At 43.8% G+C, this 20,394-nt stretch overlaps 1 protein-coding gene across 1 annotated transcript in view; it reads left to right on the forward strand.

Annotated features, from left to right (window-relative positions):
- LOC309550701 (NACHT, LRR and PYD domains-containing protein 3-like) overlaps positions 1-20,394 on the forward strand; it is a 138,229-nt gene that overhangs the window by 38,367 nt on the left and 79,468 nt on the right. The window contains exons 2-3 of the mRNA XM_082251035.1: positions 16,476-16,511; positions 16,756-18,406. Coding sequence (XP_082107161.1) covers positions 16,476-16,511; positions 16,756-18,406 — 1,687 coding nt within the window. The remainder of the gene's footprint in view (positions 1-16,475; positions 16,512-16,755; positions 18,407-20,394) is intronic.

Consider the following 20,394-nt stretch of genomic DNA (forward strand, 5'->3'; position numbering starts at 1 on the left):
TCCTTACATTGGTGATCAGTGTGGTGTCTCCTTACATTGGTTATCAGTGTGGTGTCTCCTTACATTGGTGGTCAGTGTAGTGTCTCCTTACATTGATGGTCAGTGTAGTGTCCCTTACATTGGTGGTCAGTGTAGTGTCTCCTTACATTGGTGGTCAGTGTGGTGTCTCCTTACATTGGTGATCAGTGTGGTGTCTCCTTACATTGGTGGTCAGTGTGGTGTCTCCTTACATTGGTGGTCAGTGTAGTGTCTCCTTACATTGGTGGTCAGTGTAGTGTCTCCTTACATTGGTGGTCAGTGTAGTGTCTCCTTACATTGATGGTCAGTGTAGTGTCTCCTTACATTGGTGGTCAGTGTAGTGTCTCCTTACATTGATGGTCAGTGTAGTGTCTCCTTACATTGATGGTCCATGTAGTGTCCCTTACATTGGTGGTCAGTGTAGTGTCTCCTTACATTGGTGATCAGTGTGGTGTCTCCTTACATTGGTAATCAGGGTGGTGTCTCCTTACATTGGCGGTCAGTGTGGTGTCTCCTTACATTGGTGATCAGTGTGGTGTCACCTTACGTCGATGATCAGTGTAGTGTCTCCTTACATTGGTGATCAGTGTGGTGTCTCCTTACATTGGTTATCAGTGTGGTGTCTCCTTACATTGGTGGTCAGTGTGGTGTCTCCTTACATTGGTGATCAGTGTAGTGTCTCCTTACATTGATGGTCAGTGTAGTGTCTCCTTACATTGGTGATCAGTGTAGTTTCTCCTTACATTGGTTATCAGTGTGGTGTCTCCTTACATTGGTGATCAGTGTGGTGTCTCCTTACATTGGTGATCAGTGTGGTGTCTCCTTACATTGGTGGTCAGTGTAGTGTCTCCTTACATTGATGGTCAGTGTAGTGTCCCTTACATTGGTGGTCAGTGTAGTGTCTCCTTACATTGATGGTCAGTGTGGTGTCTCCTTACATTGGTGGTCAGTGTGGTGTCTCCTTACATTAATGGTCTGTGTGGTGTCTCCTTACATTGGTTATCAGTGTGGTGTCTCCTTACATTGGTTATCAGTGTGGTGTCTCCTTACATTGGTGATCAGTGTAGTGTCTCCTTACATTGGTGATCAGTGTAGTGTCTCCTTACATTGGTGGTCAGTGTAGTGTCTCCTTACATTGGTGATCACTGTGGTGTCTCCTTACATTGGTGATCAGTGTAGTGTCTCCTTACATTGGTGGTCAGTGTAGTGTCTCCTTACATTGGTGATCAGTGTGGTGTCTCCTTACATTGGTGGTCAGTGTAGTGTCTCCGTACATTGGTGATCAGTGTGGTGTCTCCTTACATTGGTGGTCAGCAGGGCTGGGACAAGGTCATTTGGTGCCCAGGGCGAAGATGGCAAACTGCGCCCCCCCCCCCGCCCCGTCCCCAATCCCGTCCCCAATCCCGTCCCTGTCGTGGGTGTAATATAAGAATCAATGTAGTTTAAAAACAAGAAGATACTTAAAGAGGTTGTAAACCCACTGTAAAGTATTTTACCTATAGGTAAGCCTATATTAAGGCTTACCTATAGGTGCTGTAAATATCTCCCAAACTTGCACCGTCTAGGAGATATTTAGAGTGCATACTGCCGATGACGTCATCGGCGCAGGCACTCTGAAGGAACGGCCACCGTGCCGTTCCTTCAGAGCTCAGTGCCGTGTACGGCGGCTCCGGACAATCAGATGGCCGGAGTACGCGAACCCGGAAGCAGGACGGCCGGACATGTCGCCGTCCTGTCGCTGAGGTGGCGGCATGGTGGGGGCTTCGTTTTAAGGTAAGTACTACATAATGAGCTAGTATGCGATGCATACTAGCTCATTATGCCTTTCTCTTTACAGGGCTTTTTTTTTTCTCGATTTTTTTGGGGGACTTTACTTCCTCTTTAAAACAATACAAATTAAATACAATTGGTTAACCTCCTCCTCTCAGCTAGACCTCCCCCCCAATCTAAATAATAGTTGACCTGCTCTCAGCCCGACAGAGCCCCCCCCCCCTTCACACCCTAATCTAAATAGCTGACCTCATCTCAGACAGAATAAAAAACCCAAAAAAATCCGCGCTTAGGATAAAACTAAGAGACAGACTTGGCTGCAGCCCACTTCAAAAAATACAGCCCTAAAAAAGGATGTATCAGATATATATGTAAAAAAGGGGAAGTGATTGGCGCTGCCAGATATAGAAGGTGGAGCAAATAAATAAGATGAGTTATCTAGTGGTGATGAGTCTCTGTTGTAATATGTAAAATCAACCTATATGGAGCAGGTGGTGGTGGTAAATTTCAAGATAAAAAGAGTAAATGTAAAATCTTATATGTGGCATATATACTACCAATATAAATGTAATCTACCTATGTACATATGCCGCTGTGAAGCAGATGTGACCTAAGTGCAAAAAGTGCTAAGTGCAGCAGGTGTGGTCACCCAAAATAAATCTATAAAGTAAAAAATGTATATATGTGTCCGTAGTTGTATATAAATTTAGTGCCAGCCTGAAAAATAGTCTAAAATTATAAAATACATATATTAATGTAATAATTAGTGCCTAGTGCGATATTGTGCAATGCGTAGTAATAAATGGTTTATAAAGTGTACGGATGCACATATGAGTCCAGAATGTCAGTACCACCTATAGAGTGTCAAATTGTGTACGGGGTTATAAAAATATATATGCCCCGCATATAAGTGAGTATAAATAAATATATGCAAATCCAGCAATAAATATATGCAAATCCAGCAATATAAAATAAACTCTTAGAGTGGTGCAAAGTCCATAGGGAAATATTAAGGTGCTTTTTTTTTTTTTGCAAAAAATATTTTGGGTGACCACACCTGCTGCACTTTTTGCACTTAGGTCACATCTGCTTCACAGCGGCATATGTACATAGGTACATTACATTTATATTGGTAGTATATATGCCACATAGAAGATTTTACATTTACTCTTTTTATCTTTATATCCCTTTATCTTGAAATTTACCACCACCACCTGCTCCATATAGGTAGACCCCACCCTAATCGTAGCCAGAACCCCCCCCCCCCCCCCCCCACTAATCAAAATAGTTGACCTGCTCTCAGCCAGACAGGCCCCCCCTCAGCCAAACACCCCCCCCCCCCCACTAATCTAAATTGTTCACCTATCCACCTCCTCCTCTCAGCCAGACAGACCCCCCCTCCCCACTAATCTAAATAGTTTACCTGCTCTGAGCCAGAGAGACACCCCCCCCCCCCCCCACACACACACACACACTTACCTGCTCTCAGCCAGACAGACAGACCCCCCTCCCTCCATCTGAAGAGTTCACTTCTTCACCAGGGCAGGCAGGCTTCACTCACGCTGCTGCAGACAGGCAGAGACACAGTGCCAGGCTCTGGATGTGCTTTCTTTCACTTTCACTTTCTCTTCTCTTCCACGGCTCCTCGAGGTAGTGGCTGAAGCAGGAGGAGAGCGCTCTATGATCAATGACGTCACGGCCGGGACAGACTACAGAGCGCCTGTCAGGGGGGGGGTGTTTTCTCCGCTCCTCTGACAGAAGTAGTAGAACAGAAGGCTTCAGGCTGTGCTGAGTGCAGGAGGAGCGCACTAAGCACATTACAGGCAGATAGCGGCTGGCAGCCAGCAATAATTTACACTCACACAGAGTCAGCAGTGTGAAAGAAGTTATCCAGCAGTGGCGCCCCCCCCCTCTCCAATAAATGTTAGCGCCCAGGGCACCCGCCCCTTCTGCCCCGCCCTTGTACCGGCTCTGGTGGTCAGTGTGGTGTCTCCTTACATTGGTGGTCAGTGTGGTGTTGTAAGGTAAACCGGATCTCCTCCACCAGAAGGCCAGTACGGACTTTCGCTCACACCCCTGCACATTGCACACCTGCACTCACCAATTAGCATTTGACTCCCAGTGGCCTATTTAAACTGCTCTAATACTGTGAGCAGTTGCTGAATGGTCTTCAGCTTGTTCCCTGTGGTTCTGAGACCTGATCTGTTGTTACTTCTCACCTGTGTATGACCCAGGCCGGCCTTTGGACTTTGCCTCTGCCCGTGCTCCTGCTCTGTTGCTTACTATCCTGACCTTGGCTTGCTTAAATGGATCTGATCTGCCTGCTTACCTTGTACCGCGCTGCCCGGCTGTTATCGACCTTGGCTTATCTTCTGGACTTGCTTGCTTGCTGATTCTGTACCTCACTGCCCGGTTTCTGCTGGTTACTGCTCCCACGCTTTGGTGCCAAGCTGCCACTGCACCCTGTTCCAAGGACTGCAACTACCAGCTGTACCCACCTACGGAGTGAACACCACCAGCTAGCCGCTACGGCACTCGTGCCACTCCTTGCCTTTCACTCTCTGTTCCCACCTTCAGGAGTGTCAGACAGGAGGAGCAAGAGAGGCCTCCACAACATTCCAGTCTTCACCAGGTGCGTGATAGTACCATTCAGCCATGACTGAGACTGGAGGAGGCTCCTCTCTGCTTGAAGCGGTGTGCCAACAAATCACGGCCTTAATCCAAGTGGTGACCGGACTCCAGGAGAATTACTTCCGGATTGAAGGACATTTACGCTCCCTGCCCATTGTATCTCAAGCTTCTGTACCTGGCACTTCAGCTACTGTTCCTGCTCCAGCTACTGCATCTACAGTAATGGTTCCTCCTCCAGAGCCTCGGGTACCTGCCCCAGAACGCTTTTCAGGAAATCGCTATAAGTTTCGGGCCTTCCGCCATGCCTGCCAGTTGTATTTCGAGTTACAACCACGAACTTTCTCCCTTGAATTTACTAAGGTGGGCTTTGTCATTTCTCTCTTGCGTGAGGAACCACAGTCATGGGCTCATCAGCTTCTGGAAAAGGCCAGCCCAGTTCTTGCATCAGTCTCTTCCTTCTTTGAAGCCATGGCCCAGATCTATGATGATCCCCAACGGACCTCCACAGCAGAAGCTATTCTACATAAACTCCAGCAAGGGCTTCAGCCTGTGGAGGACTATGTTGTTAAGTTCCGCAAATGGAGTTCTGACACTGCCTGGAATGATGCAGCCTTGCAGTACCAGTTTCGTTTGGGTCTTTCAGAGGCGCTTAAAGATGAACTTGCCAGACTAGATCCACCAACTACGCTCTCAAACTTGATCCAGCTTGCTATTCAGCTTGATCGCAGAATCCGAGAGAGGAGGGCAGAAAAATCTGGCAACATTCCACCTACATGGACACCAGCAGCACCTGTATCCCCAGCTCCACTACCATCCTCTTTCAAGGTTGAGTCTGTTCAGTTGGGACTTTCTCGTCCACCTCTGTCAGCCAAGGAAAGACTTAGACGCAAGCAGAACAACTTATGCCTTTACTGTGGGGGCATTGATCACTTTCTGCGTGACTGCCTGATAAGACCACGTAAGACTGTCCTTGTTTCTGATACTCCCAGATATCCTCTGAAGAGCATCTCCTCTCACGTTTCGCTGACTCTCTCCCTGCAGCTACCTGGAGGGAGCATCCAAACTCAAGCCATTATTGACTCCAGGGCCTGCAGTTGTTTTATGGACTATTCATTTGCTGAACAACACAAGGTCCCACTGCAAGCTAAAATGCAGCATCTGAAGATTAATTTGGCGGATGGCTCGAATCTCAAGTCAGGTCCTATCACACAAGAAACGTGTCCGCTACTGGCAGTAACCTCCTCTAATCATTCAGAATACCTAACCCTGGACATTATCCCATCACCTTTGTTCCCCATCATCCTGGGCATTCCGTGGTTGCAGGCACACAATCCCCAAATAAACTGGGAGTCTGGAGCTGTTTCATTCCCTACCACCTACTGCCAGCAACACTGTTTTCCTAATACGGTCACCACCTCGGCCCCCCTTATGGAACTGCAACCAGAGACTTCAGTTTCACAATATGTTCCATTAACTTACCATGATTTCTTAGATGTTTTTGATAGGAAGAATGCTGAGACCTTACCGCCCCATCGGGCGTACGATTGCCCAATTGAACTGTTACCCGGGGCCGAGATTCCATTTGGACGTATTTTTCCCCTATCAGAACTTGAGCTTGAGACATTGCGCCTATACATTAATGAGAACCTAGAAAGGGGATTCATCCGTCCATCCACATCCCCTGCTGGGGCTGGAATATTTTTTGTTGAAAAGAAGGATCACACCCTGAGACCCTGTGTGGACTATAGAGAGCTAAACAAAATAACAATTAAAAACAGATATCCTCTTCCTCTTGTTCCAGAACTTTTCCAGCGGTTCAGAACAGCGAAAGTGTTCACAAAGCTTGACCTTCGAGGTGCATATAACCTAGTAAGGATCCGGAAGGGGGATGAATGGAAAACAGCTTTCCGGTCCCGCTTTGGGCATTTTGAGTATTTAGTCATGCCCTTTGGACTGTGTAATGCCCCAGCAACGTTCCAGCATTTCGTCAATGATATCTTTAGGGACTTCCTTGACCTTTTTATGATTGTGTACCTTGATGACATACTCATATTCTCCCCTTCCATTGAAGAACACCGGCTGCACGTTAAAAAGGTCCTCAACCGTCTCCGGGAACATCGGTTATACGCAAAGGCTGAGAAGTGTGAATTTGAGAAAGAAACAATCCAGTTTCTGGGGCTTATTATCGCAACATCAGGCATTGCAATGGACCCACAAAAAGTTAGTGCCATTCTTGAGTGGCCAGTGCCAGCAGATCGAAAAGGAGTCCAGAGATTTGTTGGATTTGCTAACTTTTATCGTAAATTTATCAAGAACTTCTCAGCTATCATCAGCCCCATCACACAGCTTACTAAACAAAACACCCGATTTCAGTGGACTCCAGCAGCACAACTTGCCTTTGATAAATTAAAAGCTCTATTTACATCAGCATCAATTCTGCAACATCCTGATCCTGCATTACCTTATGTCCTGGAAGTCGATGCCTCGGAAAATGCAGTTGGTGCTATCGTATCTCAGCGACAAGGCGCTAAGTCTCTTCTACATCCCGTGGCTTTCTTCTCAAGAAAACTCAGTCCATCAGAGAGAAATTATGATGTGGGAGACCGTGAGTTACTCGCCATCAAGTCCGCTCTGGAGGAATGGCGTTATCTGCTTGAGGGAGCAAGTCATCCAATCCTGATTTTCACGGATCACAAAAATTTAGAGTATCTCCGTACAGCTAAGCGTCTAAGACCCCGTCAGGCCAGGTGGGCCTTATTTTTTTCAAGATTCTTATTTCACATAACCTACAGACCTGGTTCTAAGAATGGGAAACCTGACGCCCTGTCACGTATGTTTCTGGAAGAAAAGGAAGCTACTCAACCTGACACCATCCTATCCTCGCAGAATTTTCTGTTACTGCAAGGAGATTTTGTGTCACAGCTCAAACAAGCATCAGAGGAGGAAGGTCCACCATGTGATTCACAATTGCAAGAACGGGATGGATTGTTCATCCATGAGCAACAAGTTTTTGTACCTTCAAGTCTTCGCCAGTCAGTCTTAAATTTGTGCCATGACCACCCTTTGGCAGGGCATTTTGGGATGCGCAAGACTCTGGAACTTTTACAACGGTCCTTTTGGTGGCCTAGCCTGAGGGCAGATTGCCAGGATTACGTGAAGACTTGTGAAACCTGTATCCGAAGCAAAGGAGACAAGACTAAAGCTTGGGGCCTATTAAGGCCTTTGCCCATTCCTACCAAGCCCTGGGAAATGATTAATATGGACTTTATTGTCGAGCTCCCAGTATCTGAAAACTTTACTTCTATTTTTGTGATCATTGATAGGCTATCAAAGATGGCACACTTTGTACCAATGATTGGAACACCATCTGCTCCAGAGACTGCAAAAGCATTTGTCAAAGAAATAGTGCGGTTGCATGGGGTTCCTCGGAGCATAACGTCTGACCGAGGAGTCCAGTTTACGTCCAAATTCTGGAAAGAACTTTGTAAGGCACTTAAGATTGAGACATGGTTTTCTTCAGCATATCATCCCCAGACGAATGGTCAGACGGAACGAACCAACCAGACCCTAGAGCAATACCTTCGGTGTTTTTCTTCCTTCTCACAGGATGATTGGGCTTCGCTCCTTCCTCTAGAAGAGTTCGCTTACAATGATTCTGTCCACTCGGCTACTGGTCAAACTCCATTTTTTGCGAACTTCGGATTCAATCCTTCTTTTTTACCTGATGCTGTCTTTGATTCACCTGTTCCAGCGGTTCAGGAGCGACTGAGGTTTCTACAAAGCAACAATAAACTTCTGCAGGAAGCTATTGCCAAGGCTCAACAAGACAACAAGAAATACTTTGATAAAAAGAGAAGGGGTGATCTGGATCTCAAGCCAGGGGACAGGGTTTGGTTATCAACCACTAATTTGAAGATGGCCTGTCCTTCCAAAAAATTGGCCCCCAAGTACATCGGTCCATTTGCTGTAAAAAGAATGATAAATCCGACAGCTTATGAACTTTTTCTACCTGAGAAGTACAAGATTCACCCAGTTTTTCATGTGTCCCTGCTAAAGCCTGCTGTACCAGATCCCTTTCCTGCCCATAATCCGGACCCTCCAGCACCAATCATGATTGACGATGAAGAGGAGTATGAAATTGAGGCCATTGTGGATTGTAGGAGAGGGAGAGGAGGTACCCAATATTTAATCAAGTGGAAAGGTTATGGTCCTGAGGAAAACTCGTGGGAGCCTGAAGCTAATGTTCATGCCCCAAGACTGGTGAAAACCTTTTTCCAAGCTCATCCTGCGAAGAGGTCTCAGATGGGCATCCGGAGGCTGCCCATTAGGGGGGGGCAATGTAAGGTAAACCGGATCTCCTCCACCAGAAGGCCAGTACGGACTTTCGCTCACACCCGTGCACATTGCACACCTGCACTCACGAATTAGCATTTGACTCCCAGTGGCCTATTTAAACTGCTCTAATACTGTGAGCAGTTGCTGAATGGTCTTCAGCTTGTTCCCTGTGGTTCTGAGACCTGATCTGTTGTTACTTCTCACCTGTGTATGACCCGGCCTGCCTTTGGACTTTGCCTCTGCCCGTGCTCCTGCTCTGTTGCTTACTATCCTGACCTTGGCTTGCTTAAACGGATCTGATCTGCCTGCTTACCTTGTACCGCGCTGCCCGGCTGTTATCGACCTTGGCTTATCTTCTGGACTTGCTTGCTTGCTGATTCTGTACCTCACTGCCCGGTTTCTGCTGGTTACTGCTCCCACGCTTTGGTGCCAAGCTGCCACTGCACCCTGTTCCAAGGACTGCAACTACCAGCTGTACCCACCTACGGAGTGAACACCACCAGCTAGCCGCTACGGCACTCGTGCCACTCCTTGCCTTTCACTCTCTGTTCCCACCTTCAGGAGTGTCAGACAGGAGGAGCAAGAGAGGCCTCCACAACATTCCAGTCTTCACCAGGTACGTGATAGGTGTCTCCTTACATTGATGGTCAGTGTGGTGTCTCCTTACATTGATGGTCAGTGTGGTGTCTCCTTACATTGATGGTCAGTGTGGTGTCTCCTTACATTGGTGATCAGTGTAGTGTCTCCTTACATTGGTGGTCAGTGTGGTGTCTCCTTACATTGGTGGTCAGTGTGGTGTCTCCTTACATTGATGGTCAGTGTGGTGTCTCCTTACATTGATGGTCAGTGTGGTGTCTCCTTACATTGATGGTCAGTGTGGTGTCTCCTTACATTGATGGTCAGTGTGGTGTCTCCTTACATTGATGGTCAGTGTGGTGTCTCCTTACATTGGTGATCAGTGTAGTGTCTCCTTACATTGATGGTCAGTGTAGTGTCTCCTTACATTGATGGTCAGTGTGGTGTCTCCTTACATTGATGGTCAGTGTGGTGTCTCCTTACATTGATGGTCAGTGTGGTGTCTCCTTACATTGGTGGTCAGTGTAGTGTCTCCTTACATTGATGGTAAGTGTAGTGTCTCCTTACATTGGTGGTCAGTGTAGTGTCTCCTTACATTGGTGATCAGTGTAGTGTCTCCTTACATTGATGGTCAGTGTGGTGTCTCCTTACATTGGTGGTCAGTGTAGTGTCTCCTTACATTGATGGTCAGTGTAGTGTCTCCTTACATTGGTGATCAGTGTAGTGTCTCCTTACATTGATGATCAGTGTAGTGTCTCCTTACATTGGTGATCAGTGTGGTGTCTCCTTACATTGGTTATCAGTGTGGTGTCTCCTTACATTGGTGATCAGTGTGGTGTCTCCTTACATTGGTGGTCAGTGTGGTGTCTCCTTACATTGATGGTCAGTGTAGTGTCCCTTACATTGGTGGTCAGTGTAGTGTCTCCTTACATTGGTGGTCAGTGTGGTGTCTCCTTACATTGGTGATCAGTGTGGTGTCTCCTTATATTGGTGATCAGTGTGGTGTCTCCTTACATTGGTGGTCAGTGTGGTGTCTCCTTACATTGGTGGTCAGTGTGGTGTCCCTTACATTGGTGGTCAGTGTAGTGTCTCCTTACATTGGTGATCAGGGTAGTGTCTCCTTACATTGGTGATCAGTGTGGTGTCTCCTTACATTGGTGATCAGTGTGGTGTCTCCTTACATTGGTGATCAGTGTAGTGTCTCCTTACATTGATGGTCAGTGTGGTGTCTCCTTACATTGGTGATCAGTGTGGTGTCTCCTTACATTGATGGTCAGTGTAGTGTCTCCTTACATTGATGGTCAGTGTAGTGTCTCCTTACATTGGTGATCAGAAGAAGAGTTTTGCAAGATGTATAACAACTAAGGCAGCCTTAATCAGGCCGCAATGTCCCACAATAGACAGGGGAAGATTACTCCACGTCCCATATTTTACTCAAAATAATTCCGTTAAAGGCTTTAGATTTTTCAATATATACTGCTTAGGATTTACTGCTACATTTATTCCTAAATATTTAAAACTCTTTACCACCTGAAGACCTCTAGTGCTCTCCGGCAGCTCACGCACCAATCCATCAATCGGGAGAAGAACAGATTTCTCCCAGTTTATGGAAAGTCCAGAGAACGACCCAAATCTTTTTACCATATCCATCACCGCGCTTAGTGAATTTTTCACATCTTCTAAAAAAAGAAGGACATCATCCGCATAAAGCAAAATCTTTTCCTCCTCCTTCCCTCTTCTAAAACCTCTTATAACCCCCCCCCCCCCCACACTGCTGAGGTTCCATCGCCATAGCTAAGAGCAGGAGCGATAATAGGCATCCCTGTCTTGTCCCTTGGAACAGAGGAAAGTACTCAGAGGCCTTTCCATTAATTTTCACTTTCGCTCTTGGGCCAGCGTACAACAATTTGATTGTTAATAAAAATAGGACCAACATCAAATACCGACAATGCCAACCACAAATAGTTCCACTCAATGCTATCAAATGCTTTGACCGCATCGAGGGACAATATGGCTCTTGATCCAACCTCTTCTGACGGATTTTTTAATTTTCAAAAATAATCTTCTAATATTCAACTATGTTGATCTCCCAGGGATAAATCCACATTGGTCAGGATCAATTATAGTATTGATTATTTTACTTAACCTAGTAGCTAATACTTTCCCTAATAATTTAACATCTGCACAGAGCAAAGAGATTGGTCTATATGATGCAGGTTGGGTCAAATCCTTCCCTTCCTTTGATAATACTATAATTGTAGCCTCTTTCATTGACCCCGGTGGTTCTCCCTTCTCCAATGCCTCATTCAACAGCTGCAGCAACTCTGGTAGCATTATCTCACCATATTCCCTACAAACCTCATTTGCCAGACTGTCTGGCCCTGGTGCTTTGTGGTTTGCTGATTCCCTCACTGCATCTCGTAGTTCTTCAATAGCAATGGGTGTTTCCAAAAATGCCCTATCTTCCTCTGCAAGTTGTGGGATAGGCAGGCCTTGTATAAAGTCCCCCATTTCTCTATTTATCTCCCCTACCTTGGACCTATATAGATCTGAGTAACAGTCCTTTAAAAAATGTACCACTTCTTCTGGACATTTGGTTACCTCTCCAGCTTGAGTCTCAACAGACATTATAGAAGGCCTACATATATTCTGGGATCTTGCCAGGAGGGCCAGCATGTGTCCAGTATTTTCTCCCTCTTCACAATGGGCTTGTTTTAAAAAGAAGAGTGAAGCGCCAGATCAATAAACATGCATAAATAAAATGTATCTCAATATATATCAATCAAAGCAATAATGTGATCTGTGCAACAAGTGTATATATATCAGCACCTGTGCAAAACCAAAAAAAAACCCCCCAAAAAAACACAAAAACAAAACCTTCATATACCAAGTGTGTAATCAAAATGGTATATCACTCAGTAGTGCACAGCTTAAATAAACAAAACCCTGTGATTGAAAAAGCAAAGTCCTTTACATAAATTCCACGTGTGGTAAATATAAATGGACACCTCCGTGCAAAAGTGCAATCCCTCCACCTTCAATCGTGGTCTCTCACCTTGTATAAAGACCCAAGAGTCACCCAGGGTCTGATCCCTGGTGACGTCACACGTAGACTGACGAAACCGGTCGGGTCCACGCATTATGCCCACGTCACTTCCTGTTCCTTGGAACGCAAACCGGCGTGCAACGCTGTATATGCTTTTCCTTGAATAACCTGATGTAAGTGGCTCCAAATTCTTCTATTAAATCCTTATTACATACTACACCATGGAGTATTTTCTCTTTATATGATTGGACTGATTATGGACTGAGGAGAGGCATCGGAGGAAATTTACCAATCGGATGGAGTGGAGAGATCCATACACAAGCTAGGGCCAGTATTCCATCCATACTGGGATTCTGCACACAGCATACCACTTACCAATGATAGACTTCAAGGGGCCATCTGGTAAGTGTGTGAAACATCTGGTGGTGGATTTCCCTTTCCTCCTTTTCCATCTCGGCTTAAGGAAGCACTCCTTGTTAGAACACTGAGCACTTTATAGCACCAAATTGTTTTTGAGGCATATTTGCACTTGCTTCTTTTGCACATAAGGACTATATAATAAGAACTTTCATTTACAAAATACCTATTTATATACAATCTATGCATTTGTCACTTGTTATATTGTGTTTATGCACTATGCACGGTCACTTTATTTAAATGTGATATACACGGAATTGATACATTGGAATTTTGTTTACATTGGAAAATTGCATTGTGCACTTTTATCTTATTTAAATTTGATATTTATTTATAATTCTGTATAAACGAGGCTTGGAGAGCACGCCTCTTCGCCATATTACCACATGCAGGAAGTAATTACATTTATGGTATTAACGAGCCAGCAGGTAATTTTAATTCTTTGGGCACATCTGAAAGGTAATTATACACAGCCACAGTGACAGCATGACACCCCAGAGGACATCTTATGAGACGAAACGCCATGTCGGGTCTGCTACAAGTGTTGCTGTGACTTTGTTCTGGACGGTTCATGTACTATAGAAGCGCTTTTTTTCTGCATACGTGTAAGTGTTCCTATTTTGGATTATAATTCCCTTCACACGGGTACACACTATGCCGAGTCTTCTTTTTTTATTGAGTTCACGAGGAAGATACATCCGTTTTTTTGTGGTACTATATGATGTTATTCTTCAACATATATGTTGAGATATGAGATGCCTGGTGGACGCTGAAATATATTGAATCCATTCCAGTACTGTGGACATCATGACTGCTATATAAACCAATACGCCTATGTGACCTAAAGAGTGTAAGCTCTGTTGGGTCCTATCTGTCTGGTAAGCACCCTCCTTGTTTCATTTATGGGTGGAGGTGCATATATTGATAACGGTGGAGACACTTTATACAAGAAGAGATTCCTGCACTTTCTGGCCCTTTGGTTGTTTCTCCTTTAAACACAGAGACTGCTTCATAATAATTGTTTACGCAATTTATAATTATTATATGCACTTTATATATGTTTACACCTTATGGATGTTTATCAATTTTAATTGTATTTATTACCAATACAATATGAATGGATCAGGATATATCCAGCAGGAGATCTCCCCTCTCATCAGCATCATCATCTAGGCACCGCTCCTCCACACGTCCTCCCTCATCCGCACTGCTCCTATCCCCAGTCTCCCTCAGCACATGTTGACACTCTGTCAGATCATCCAGTTATCAGGATGAGAGAGCACAGGTGAGCTACGTGCGCTGCTCACATCAGTGCCTGAACCACTCCCCTACCCCACTTCGCACATCTTCATAGAATGTACCCTATTTATCGGTGTATAACACGCACCTGCGTATAACACGCACCTTATTTTAAGAGGGATTTTCTCGAAAAAAACGTAATTAAAATAAAAACTTTGAAGAAAAATAAGGGTAGCTCAGAACTTTTTCCCCCTTGACCACTTTGAAACATTTGTACCTAAAAGGGTATGATGCCAAAGTGTCCTTAGATTAAGTTGAAATAAATAAATAAATAAAGCTGTGTGTATTCAAACGACTCTTCTTTCCCAAAACTCATGCAGGTGCTCTTCCATGCAGTGGCCACTAGGTGTCCTAAGCGCACACCTCAATTGCCTTTATAACCAGCCTTATATTATTTTGCTCCTGTGTGGTGTTTCCTCCTTATCCTCCTTATCTATAGCTTGTGGATCCGGCTCCTGATACCCAAAATTTCCTTTATCACTCGATATTCCAAGGGGTATGGGTCGGGCCGTTGTATCTCCAAAATAAATGGGGCCACAATAGTGAAGTACCGTTTGGTAATTTTATTATAGTAAACTTAAAAAACAGACTCACATTTTGCTCCGTCTTTCAAAATGCATAACACTCGTGTTGCCGCTACGTCACTTCCGGTTTGGCGTCCTACGCGTTACGCTGCGTGCCCACACAGCTTCTTCCAGGGATCCGTAGGACGCCAAACCGGAAGTGACGTAGCGGCAACACGAGTGTTATGCATTTTGAAAGACGGAGCAAAATGTGAGTCTGTTTTTTAAGTTTACTATAATAAAATTACCAAACGGTACTTCACTATTGTGGCCCCATTTATTTTGGAGATACAACGGCCCGACCCATACCCCTTGGAATATCGAGTGATAAAGGAAATTTTGGGTATCAGGAGCCGGATCCACAAGCTATAGATAAGGAGGATAAGGAGGAAACACCACACAGGAGCAAAATAATATAAGGCTGGTTATAAAGGCAATTGAGGTGTGCGCTTAGGACACCTAGTGGCCACTGCATGGAAGAGCACCTGCATGAGTTTTGGGAAAGAAGAGTCGTTTGAATACACACAGCTTTATTTATTTATTTATTTCAACTTAATCTAAGGACACTTTGGCACTTTACCACTTTTGAATGATATATTTATTGAAGTTTTAAAGCACATAATTCTATCACTGGCACTTTATTTTAAATAATCCTTGTAATAATTTTTAAGCATTGTTTGAAGCACTAATAATTTTTTACATCACTTATAAGATATAATTTATATTTGAGAGATACCAATTTATTTATTATTAATATTTATACACTGGAGAAAATTTACACAATTTTAAGCACAAGGGATTTATAATATTAATATTTGTAAGCACTGAAAGTAAATGTATTTGTATGAATAATATGCACTAAGCACCTTTAAAGCGCGGTACTCCCCCCCTGCCATAAATATCTGTATTGTGTAGGTTACCAATAACAGTACCTGCAGCATTAAAGGAAATAAGGATTTATCTAGAGTGACAGCGCGAGAATTTCACCAACCCATTATAAAAGGGTATGAGTTCTGGACATCTCTACAGTGGCTGACAGCAAAAAGACACACACTCTGCTTTGCAGGAATGGAGGAGCTAGTGTGTGTCTCTTAGCCCCTCACCTCCCCGGCAGACTCATTTTGTTACTCTGGCCCCCTTTAACACCAGTGAACACTGCTGCCTTACAAGGGAGGTCAAAGAGACACACACATTCTGCTTTGCAGGGAGGGGGGCCTGTCAGCCAGTATGTGTCTTTTAGCTCCCCCTCCCCCCTGTCTGGCAGTGATTACGGTGTGCTCCACCACTCCCCGAGACTTATTTTATCCCACAGGTTTTTATTTACTTGTACCTGGCTGCTACATGTTCGGCAGTTCTCTGCTCCTCTCAGCTCAGGCTAAACTCTCGCGAGCTGTGCAGAGTGTTACCGTGTTTACACTCTGACGGCCGCGAGAGTTAAACTGTGTAACATACACAGATAGGAGGATGGCTGCCCAAGGCTTGCAATGCGAGGTCTGAGGAGCCCGGGACTCACAGGTCCCCTGGGTAATGTCGGATGGCATCCACTCGGCTGATACTGTTGTATGTACCTTGCCTTTTTTTAATGATATCGGCGTATAACACGCACACACAATTTGCCCCCTATTTTCAGGGGGAAAAAGTGCATGTTATACAGCGAGAAATACGGTACTTAATTGTTTCTGTTGCAAGTTAACTGATATGGCTACAATCACCTCCACATCCGTCACTGTATTCCAGAAAAACCATCATCAGTGTTGCTTGATGTTCTGAATCATGTGTCCTGTGAATCCACCTAAATATATATATTTTTATTTTTCCAGCCAAACAGAAGATGACACATAACAACAGATTTTCAGGTTAGTAGAACATCCACATCTGATATAAAAACTCTTTTGTTCTTTGGATAAACATTTTGTTAGTTTTAGTCTGGAAGATGTGTGAATACTTGGGCTTCTTCCACAATCCTCCTGAATTTTATGGAATATCTTCTTTTAGGGTTCCATTCTTCAGGTTAATAGTTAAAATACAATATTTTCAACTTTTATAAATACTATTTCATTTGTGTATGAGGAATAAAATTTTCTCCTTTCTCTCATAAAGATTTCAGAAAGGAATACAAAGAGTCTGCGAAAGAGACGTTCCAGTGTGTTCCAGAATATAATTCCCATATGAGGGTGACTGTTTCTCGTCAGAAAGGTTTCACACTCTTTTTAGAGAGAAAGGGAACCCTGAATAAAGAGATAAAGACTCTCTTTGACCTTAATAAAGATGGTTCCATTCCTAACTTTGTGGTGTTACAAGGACCTGCTGGGATTGGAAAAACAATGACTTCCAAGAAGATCATGCTGGACTGGGCCTCTGGGGATCTCTACGAAGACAAGTTTGACTTTGTGTTTTATCTGAGCTGTAGAGAAATCAACACCATCCCTGAAAACATAAGCCTTGTGGAACTTTTATCCAGTGCCTGCAGACTGCAGAGTTCAGATGACCTGGTGTCTATTCTGAAGGATCCTGGAAGTCATAGAAAACTTCTCACCATAGTTGATGGGTTTGATGAACTGAGGTGGACTCTGGAAGAGGAATCTGAGGGTTGTCTTGACATTTCTGTAAAAACCCACAAAGAAATAATTCTCCAAAGCTTGCTCAAGAGACAAGTTCTCTCACAATCTTCTCTGATCATCACCACAAGGTCACTGGCCATGAAGAAACTTAACACATTCATTGAGGATTCTCGCAGTGTGGAAATCCAGGGATTTATAAGGGAAGGTCGAGAGGAATATGTCCATAAATTCTTTGGAAATAAAGAAGATGCAGACAAGGTTCTCAGTATAATAAAAGACAATGACATTCTGTACACCATGTGTGCCATCCCCATCACATGCTGGATTGTCTGCACTGTAATGAAACAAGAAATAAAAAAAGATTTGGCTTTAAATTGGGGCAATACGATGACTTCAATTTACCTTCTCTACCTGGAGGTTTTACTAACCCATCACAGCAAGGAGCAGTCTGTAGACAGGAAACAAACCTGTCTGAAGAAACTGTGTGCTCTGGCCAATCAGGGAATTCTGAAGCAACAAATCTTATTTGAGAAGAAAGATCTAGAAAGACATGGACTTTCTCTGTCTGAGGTGGAGTCTGTATTTCTGAATGAGAACATCTTTCATTGGGACGTCCGCACCCAGACCTGCTACAGCTTCATCCACCTGACTGTACAGGAGTTCCTTGCTGCTCTGTATTATGGGATGGATGGTTGGTTTGGATTTATAAAAGGTATTTTCCTCCCGAAGATTTGTAAAGGGAAATCACTCTCATCCTTCAGTTCAGATTACCGAAATTTAGAATTATCTGTACAATTTCTGTTTGGTCTCTTAAATAGAAATCAGGTGAAGACATTCTCAGAGACCACAGGCATCAACATCTCACTCCGAGCCAGGTCCAAAACAAAAAAATGGGCTAAGAAAGACATTAATCGGGCGTTCTGGATGTATTCCATCTTCTCTCTGTATGAGACTCAAGATGAGGACTTCATTAGGAACATCATGTCTCGTTGTTCAAATTTAAGTCTGATTGGCCCAGATACTGATCCCTTCTTCTTGCGGATAAACAGAGATTATTCTAAGCAGCTGAACTATTGCTTGAAGACTTTGAAGAGTGAAAGTTTTCAGTCTTTATCTTTTAATTCACTCACTATGGGTCCAGAGTGCCAGAAAATTCTATCTTTATTCCTACACAGGAGTCAGAAGGTCAGGTAAGTGAGTGTGAGGATATTCTAACTGAACTCAGAGAATGGGCAGGAACCTGCATGCAGTAGAACGGTGATTATCAGACATGTTCTCCATCTACCACACTTGTTAGAAGTCCTGGGAACTCACACTTTCCTCAGCCCTAAATGGTGGTTCCCCACATATCACCTTCTACACAAGAAATGTAAATGAAATGTACTAAAACCCTTAAAACTCTACATTTTCCTGAAGCAGAGAATCCAAAGAATTGAAAAGCCCCCGCATTGTTTTTGTTTTTTATTATGAGTGAAATGTCTGTTTCTATCTGTTGTTTTTTCACAGGGTGAATGTAACATTCTCTAACACTTATTCCTAAGAGAAAATAACCATAAAGTTAATGTAAACCCTCTCCTATACAGAGTGAAGTGAACAGTCTCAGATGATACACAGAGATAAAACTGTCAGGACCATGATAAGAAATAGACATATATTTTTCATATTACATGTAAGGAATTATAAACTGCCATGGGCCTCTGAGTCAGAGTGCAATCCGTAACTTTCCCTATAAGCTTCAGTCAGGAACCTTGGTTTTCAAATGTCCATTGTTCATTGTTGAAAATTGGTAAGCCGCTATCGACTGTTTCTGAAGATAACACCTATATCCTCTGGTCATGAAAAGAGAATATGTTTAGAGAGGTTTGGGGGGATGTCCATGTGGCCCTGAACTGTTTCCACACAATGGCAGATACTAAGAAGTTTTCAGGAGAGCAGCTGTGTCATCAATTACCTAGCAAATAAACCATTGTTTCAACGATGGGAAGATAAATAACCAAGGGACCATGAAAAGTCAGACTCTATTTCATTCATTAACTGGGGCTTATTAGAACTGTATCTTCAAATGAAATTGATATAATAATAAACATCTACAACCTCTTTGTTCCATTCATATACCAAGAGGGAATGACGAAATTATGATTATAAGGACAATCCCCCATGGAAAGTTATATTGTATCAATTAAATAATAGTTGATGTTTCAATTAAGCCCGGTTCACACTAGGGCGACCTGTGAGGCGACCTGGTCGCCTCACAGGTCGCCGCAGGTCGCCTCCAACAGGGAAGCTACGGACCCGTTCTAATAGGAGCGACACAAGTCGCTCCGACCTAGAAAAAGGGTCCGGAGCTTCTTTGGGGCGACCAGGAGGCGACCGCCATAGACTTCAATGTTATGAAGTCCGTGGCGGCCGCTCCGAGGTCGCGGCGCGCTGCTCGCACCGCGACCTCGGAGGTTGCCACCTAAAGTAGCGTCGTGGTAGTGTGAACCGGCGCTTAGACTTCATATTGTAGTTCCCAAAACATGTTATGATTATATTATTTACTAACATAATGACTCTAATAGATAACCATCTGATTGAATACATGACCTGTGCCTAACAATTATAATCCTAGGATAGTATGTATCAATTAAAATAATCTATCAGTAAATCACTTAGTCTTCATTAAGATATATATATATATATATATATATATACAGTGCCTTGTGAAAGTATTCGGCCCCCTTGAACTTTTCGACCTTTTGCCACATTTCAGGCTTCAAACATAAAGATATAAAACTGTAATTTTTTGTGAAGAATCAACAACAAGTTGGACACAATCATGAAGTGGAACGAAATTTATTGGATATTTCAAACTTTTTTAACAAATAAAAAACTGAAAAATTGTGCGTGCAAAATTATTCAGCCCCCTTAAGTTAATACTTTGTAGCGCCATCTTTTGCTGCGATTACAGCTGTAAGTCGCTTGTGGTATGGCTCTATCTGTTTTGCACATCGAGAGACTGAAATTATTGCCCATTCCTCCTTGCAAAACAGCTCGTGCTCAGTGAGGTTGGATGGAGAGCGTTTGTGAACAGCAGTTTTCAGTTCTTTCCACAGATTCTCGATTTTGATTCAGGTCTGGCCTTTGACTTGGCCATTCTAACACCTGGATATGTTTATTTGTGAACCATTCTGAATTC

The sequence above is a fragment of the Pelophylax lessonae genome, assembly GCF_965119305.1.
Source record: "Pelophylax lessonae genome assembly, chromosome: 3".
Classification (NCBI taxonomy): Eukaryota; Metazoa; Chordata; class Amphibia; order Anura; family Ranidae; genus Pelophylax; species Pelophylax lessonae.